Raw genomic sequence first — 6,465 nt, 5'->3', positions numbered from 1 at the left:
GAAATGCTGAGGGTAAACCCACCTACCTTCATGTTTCTGAGATGCTGCTGTTAAGGCACAACTTTTAGCAGTGATCTCATCTAAAATGGTGAAGATGTTACATCTAGCCTAGCATAAATCAGGAAAGCAGCAGAGGAAGTAATACACCAGTCTTAGGAATATCATACGCTGGAGGAAGAGCCGAGATTGATGTAGGATTGGATAGAGCGGTTTTAACAAGATTAAAAATAACAGGTGAAATCCTTGTACTTCCAAATTAGAGTGAAAATTTTCCATTGCCACTGGTAGGGTGAGCATTTTGACAGCTCTATTTTGAAAATAAGCAGCTGGTTTTCCTAAGCTGGTCAACCTGAGACTGTGATTTCAGAGCGAAGCAGGGATCTGAATTTTAATTAAAATGAGAATTTGAAGTTAACTGCATAAATAATTTGCATGGATCCTCCCTCTTCAGAATTAGACCCATTAAATTAAATTTAAAAAGAGTGCCTTAGGTGCCCTTTAATTCTGGTTGTGTGGGGAGTTGATGCCTTCAACTAATCCACTTGCAGTGAAGATGGAGTAACTGTCCAGAGTGTCACTGTGCACCCAGTCCTTGTGTTGTGAGTATTAGGCTGATATTCTGGCAAACGGTGGACAGAAGAACTTACTTCTCCAGATGTTACCAGTAAATAAATAGTAGTAAGGATCTCTTCATTTTTACAGTAGTACATGCTTTAGATGAGGAGAATGTATTTATGTGCATGTTTCTGTGAGATACGAGGGTTAGTGGGGGGAGAATATTGGTCATGTGGGGTATCTCTTTAGTGCAAAACATTTCTTTAAAAAGAGCTGAAGAATTAAAATGTGTCGAACCTGTGTGTTGCTGCCATCTTTGGCAACTCTGATGTGTGATTGCAGCTGGAAATACGCAGACACAAATATGCACTGCAGCAGTCCCACAGTGCCAGGGCGGAAGCAAATAATAGTTTCACTTTATGTATTCAGAGTATGTCACTGTGTAAAAATATGCTATCTAAAATTTAACTTAAAAGAAACCCTGAAAAATTAGATATTCTGAAGCAACAACAGGGATTTTACTAAACAAGATCTGAGCTGGGGTGACATCTCACCTCTCAGCATCCCATTCCCAGAGAGGTGTGAGGTGAGGCCAGGGCCAGGATACAGCACATCTGTTAACGCCACTGTGGGGGTTTCCTCATTTCTGGAACATGGCTACTAGAACATTCAGCTGTGCTTTCAAATCTCGATCCCAAGCCTGGTTTCCCAATGAGGGAGAAGGAACTTCTCTAGCTGACTATGAAAAAATGGCAGGTACCTGATTCTGCAAGAAATGGAGCAGTGTTATTGCTAAGTGATGGATTTGTGATGCTACTTACACCGTATCATTTTTAGAGTATCAGTGATTGGTACCTGACATGTTGTTTTTGCTTCACGTGAATCATTTTGGTTGTAAAATAGGATTTTTCTGCTAACCAGAAAATCTATCACTGAGCAGTTCAAGAGCCTTGTTCTCCTCCTCGTGACCCTAAAGCATCCTCTTGGATGTCAGCAGGAGGTCCTCAGCGCTGCGGGTGTTCTCATTATGCTTTGACATTTTGCTATTTGGTTTTCTTCCTGTTGCTGTTCAATGATTTCAATTCTTTCTTCACCGATCCCAGAAGCCATTTAGCAAGTGACGTACTATTAGTGACACTTAGCAACATCAACAGTCGCTACCCTTTTACCCTCTGAGGCTAAAACTGCAGGTCACTGCAATGGCATTGACATGGTTCAAAGTTTTGGCTGATGTAAATTGGTTTATATTTGCTTTGTAAGAGGCACAGATAGAAAAATAGAGCAAGCACAGAAAGCGTTGCAGGCTTTCTATCCTTAGCCCGCTGTTTATCACAGGCACTTCGCAGCTCCCATTAGTGTCAGATCTGGATGTCTCACAGCCTTCAATGTGGTATCTCAAGTAAGGCTGCAGAGGGAAGATACTGTACCTTTTGGGAGACTGAGGGTGCGATTCATCTCACTGAATTTAATCTACCAAAAAGATAGATTGCCGGATGATATTAATCAACTGTGCTTCCCTCTCTCCAGTGGAGAGATGGGCACTTCTCCCGGGGGTGATTTATGTGACTCTAATCACTGGGCAGCCCTGACTGTTAAGTGGCAGTAGGAGGCCAGACAGAGAAGGATGCTCAGTTTTAGATGAGCTCGGGTGGAGGCTGGACAAATTCATGGCAGCATAATTCTTTGCGAGTTGTTAAATCTGTAGCAGTAGCATCTGCCTTATGAATTTCCTAGGCTGAGAACAGTTGGAGGCTGGGAGTTGTTCAGGAGCAGTATCAGACGTGCGTGTCCAGTGGTGCTCTTACTCGTTCCTAAGCATCTATTTATGGCCACTGTTGGAGCTAACACACAGGGGAGATGGACTTTCTGTCCAACACCATATGGCCGTTCCTGTGCTCTTATGTGAGGCGGTTTTTAGCAGTGAGAAAGGGAGGAATATGCACTGAGTCAGAGGTGATTTCTGCAAACGGGAAATTGGCAGTAGGATTTACTTCCAGATCTGCAGTGAAGTGCTACTGACCTACAAACAGAAAAACTGGAAGTCGGTTTTACAGAAAGAGCCTGTGCCAGGTGCTGAATGTCAATGCTTTTATATCAGGTCACCGCAAGCCTTTCGGAGATTCAGATGAGCTGTTCCGCCATGTGTTCACCTCAGATGGTGCAAGCAGCTTGTTTGAGCCTCGGACGGTACGAGGAGACGCAGACCTGACATGGTTTTGCAGTGTAGTGCGTAGCTGTGCTGCTACACGAGAGCTCTGCGACAGCACCGGCTGGACTGACAGGGTAGAAGCTTGTCACTTCACGTAACCCACTGAGAGTGCAGGATGTGGCCCAAAACCCAGGTATTACTCACCAAAACAGTGCTCATGAGCTCCCACTGTCTTGGGCACATGTAATTCTGTATTTTGGATGGTTGTTCCTGTTGAAAGATTTTTGCAGAGCTGACCATCCTAAATGCTGATAGCCTTCATATGGTTTGCTTAGGAGGCAAGCATCTCAGATGGAGCATTGGGTAAATATATGCCCATCTATTGCTATGAAGATCTTTAGTGTTTCCATAGCTGTTAATTGGCAGCATCGCTGCATAAATACACTTATGTTTGAAGTTTGAATTGCCTTTTTTGGCAATATCTACATAAAGAGAAATCTTGATTAATCTGAGCAACGTTTTCCTTATAAAATCCCAAGACATAAAAAAGGCTGTTGGAATTGGATTCAAATCATCAAGCTGGGTTTGTTGTGAAATGGAAGCTTTTTCTCTCTTTAAAGCACACTCTGTTGAAACTGGCAGCAAAAACCTGTGATCCAGGGGGAATGTATCAAACTTGACTTTTGCAATTTCCTGTTTGGTTTCTTGCAAACTGCTTTCATCTAATCATATTTGAACTCAAAGATAATTTTATTTAATGTGGATTAGGTGGTATGACATCTCCATTGCAGCCTTTCATCATTCTCTGCTTCATTCTGAACGTGACATGATATTTTCTAGTACAGAAGAAATTTGTTCAGCAGTCAGCTTTGAGAGTCTGTCTTTTATAGCTCTGTAAAATGTTACGGATAGCAAGCAGAAAAAGTTACTTTATTCTCAAGCTTCTCAATTTCTTCACTTTAATTTGTAGATTGTAGCCACCACTGTGGAGAGGAGAGGTAGTTTATCCCCAAATCCTGCCCTGCTCACCAGCCTCCATAGCACAGCTGCACACAGCTGGAGTGGCGTAGTTTGGTACCAAAGGGACTGGTTACTGGGAGAGTCAAAATGTGATGTGGGAGTTGAAGGACAGAGTGTTAAAAGAGATGATTAATTTTTCAGCCTAATGAGTTTTGGGCATGGTAATACTGCCAAAAACCCAAAAGCACTTACATGTAGGGTGTAAAGCAGGAGATTGTGATTGCGTTGAGAGGTTGGAAAGTGACAGCAGCAGCATGGAAGCCACTGGGTAGAAGCAAAGGTTGGTTGGTGTTGCAGCAGGGGTGTTTCCTGAGGAGAACTTTCCCAGACTTCTTTCAGCTTTCCTTGAAGCACTGGAGTTCTACCACATCTGAAGGAGAGTGCAAGTACTGCACTGATGCATTGGTTTTACTCACTGCTCAAGATCAAACCAATCATCAGCTCCATGATGGAAATGTTCTCTTCTGGTCAGGCTGACAGAGACGTTTGGAAATATGGCTCTGGGATGTTGTTTTGTTTTTTCCCCAGTAAAGCCATGGGTTTGGTCTTTCTACCTACCACAGTCCTCTGGGAATTTTAGTTACTGAGTCCTGCAGAGACTTCAGGCTTCACCATACCCACATTGCTTGTGCTCTTTCTGCAGTCCATAACACTTGCAGTTCCTGAAAATTGCTACACAGATCTTTGGCTTTTCACAGGATATTCAGAAGCGTGTGTCCTGAGCATTTTCAGATATGTGGAGCAGATGTTCTGCAGCTTTTTCTGAGACAATGTCCTCTACTTATGTGAGACTGTGGAGCCTGCACTTGGTCAACCACGGGAGACTTTTCCAGACCTGTGTTCCCGTACAAACGAGAGACAAGCATAGAAGCAGAAAGCTTTTGTGAGAACCTTTTTTTAGTAGTAGATGGTCTTAGTACTGCAGTAGGTCTCCTCTTACCTGAATCCATGCTTTTGCAGAAGGGTGTAATTTTACACCTCTATGTAGAGGGTAAAATGGTTGTTGAATCATGAAGAATGTATGTTGTCATCTAGGATGAAGTTGGGAAGACAAATGGAACCTGCAAGGACCAGGTTAAATTATGCCTTCTTTTCTTTGACTTTTCCATATTCCTGTACTGAGTAACTTTAATCTTACAGAGAACTTTTCCTGGTACCACTGAGAAATCTGCTAAGAACGTGAAAGTAAATTTGTCCTTCCCAGTAGGAGAAGTCTGGGGTGGGAGAAGTGTTGTAAATCTGCCACTTTCTTTATTGCTATGGAGCCTGTCAAAATCCAGGTTGAAGTTTTCCATCGTATAGATTTATAAATCCTGAATCATTGCAATGGTGTGTTTTGCAAGTGAAGTTAGTGCACTGAGTGTTTTACAGTAAGAACTTTTGCAATTCATATGTTTTTGCATGATCTCTACATAAATCAAGGGTTCACTTCTGAGGAGAACAAATGCTCTGCATCCTGTCCTTGCTGTGCTTGCTCAGTGCCTTATGGCAGTATGATACCACTGCTGATAGTCACAAATCATTTGCATTTTGGTATGTGAGTGCTTTGTGGAAGGCTGTATCTCTTCTTTCAAAATGCATATAATTACTTAGGTTGACTTGGCACCTGCATGCTAGCTCTTATATACAGAGGTTTTCTTCAATAATACTGATTCTAACAGAAATGGAAGAAATACTGTAAAGCGTGTGTCTGTGGTATTCCTGACAGCACCACGTACATGAAATCTCACTAATTTTGCAGATTTGCTAGTGGTTAGTCTTTTGTAAAGACTTCAAGACAAAGCAAATTCAGATATTGGCCTTCAATCTAATTTTGCTATTTCTTTCTTCACAGCTTCCTGTTATGGGAGGAGCCTTTATGGACTCACCCAATGAGGACTTTAGTACAGAGTACTCCTTGTTTAACTCATCAGCCAACGTCCACACAGCCTCTTCCATGCAGAATCAACCAGAAGAGACATCCCGTTCTTCAAATGATGCCATTTTGTTATGGATTGCAATAATAGCAACAATTGGAAATATTGTGGTTGTGGGAGTGGTGTATGCCTTCACTTTCTAGGATGACTGTCACTCCAAACGCTGGAAGAGAGGATAACTGCAACAGTATTTGTCATGTGTATGTATGTACGTGTGTATATATACATGTATATCTATATAAATACATATAGGTAGGTTAAGTGCTGCCACAACCATGGAGGTGAAATGCAAGTTAATCATCTTGAATCGTGACGGCAGAAAGTTTGGATGCAGTTGCAAATTGTGTGGAGGTGATAGCTTTAATTGTGAACAGAGCCAATACCAGTTTTGTATAGAAATATAATAAAAGAGGGACCAATGTGGATACAGTAAATGCAAAGATAAAGTGAGATTTATATAGAAAGTGCTTATTTTCTACTGTTTAGATTTTTCTAGCAGCTCTTCTGCATTTTGTCAGCTTTTTTGTGCATTTTCTACTGTGGTATAATGTTGTATGAAATTGTTCTATGCCGTGTTTGCTGGACACCTTAGTTTTCCAGATGGACTGAATGGTCGGCATTGGCTCAGCTCTGATGAAGTACGAGTTCATGGCGTGCGAGTCTTCACGTGCACACACCGCTAGGCTGCGTCCAAAATCGTGAGTCTTAAAGCTAGAATTTCCAGGAAACAAAGGCCAAATACCAGGCTTTTCAACTCATTTCACTGTCATCCAGATTTCCTACAGCAGCCATGAACTTTCATAGGCTTATTGGTGTATCAAAAGA

At 41.9% G+C, this 6,465-nt stretch overlaps 1 protein-coding gene across 1 annotated transcript; it reads left to right on the top strand.

Moving 5' to 3' along the window:
- Positions 1–1,208: 1,208 nt before the first annotated feature.
- On the top strand, positions 1,209–5,783 carry LOC104536781 (chromosome unknown open reading frame, human C14orf132). Its single transcript, XM_010179498.1, has 3 exons — positions 1,209–1,311; positions 2,654–2,742; positions 5,502–5,783. The coding sequence occupies exons 1-3, from the start codon at positions 1,209–1,211 to the stop codon at positions 5,781–5,783; spliced, it is 474 nt and encodes a 157-aa protein (XP_010177800.1).
- The last annotated feature ends 682 nt before the right edge of the window (positions 5,784–6,465 follow it).

This window comes from Mesitornis unicolor, unplaced genomic scaffold (assembly GCF_000695765.1).
Source record: "Mesitornis unicolor isolate BGI_N332 unplaced genomic scaffold, ASM69576v1 scaffold11082, whole genome shotgun sequence".
Classification (NCBI taxonomy): domain Eukaryota; kingdom Metazoa; phylum Chordata; class Aves; order Mesitornithiformes; family Mesitornithidae; genus Mesitornis; species Mesitornis unicolor.
The sequence above is the reverse complement of the archived record's forward strand: the minus strand, read 5'-3'. Positions and strand labels throughout refer to the sequence as shown.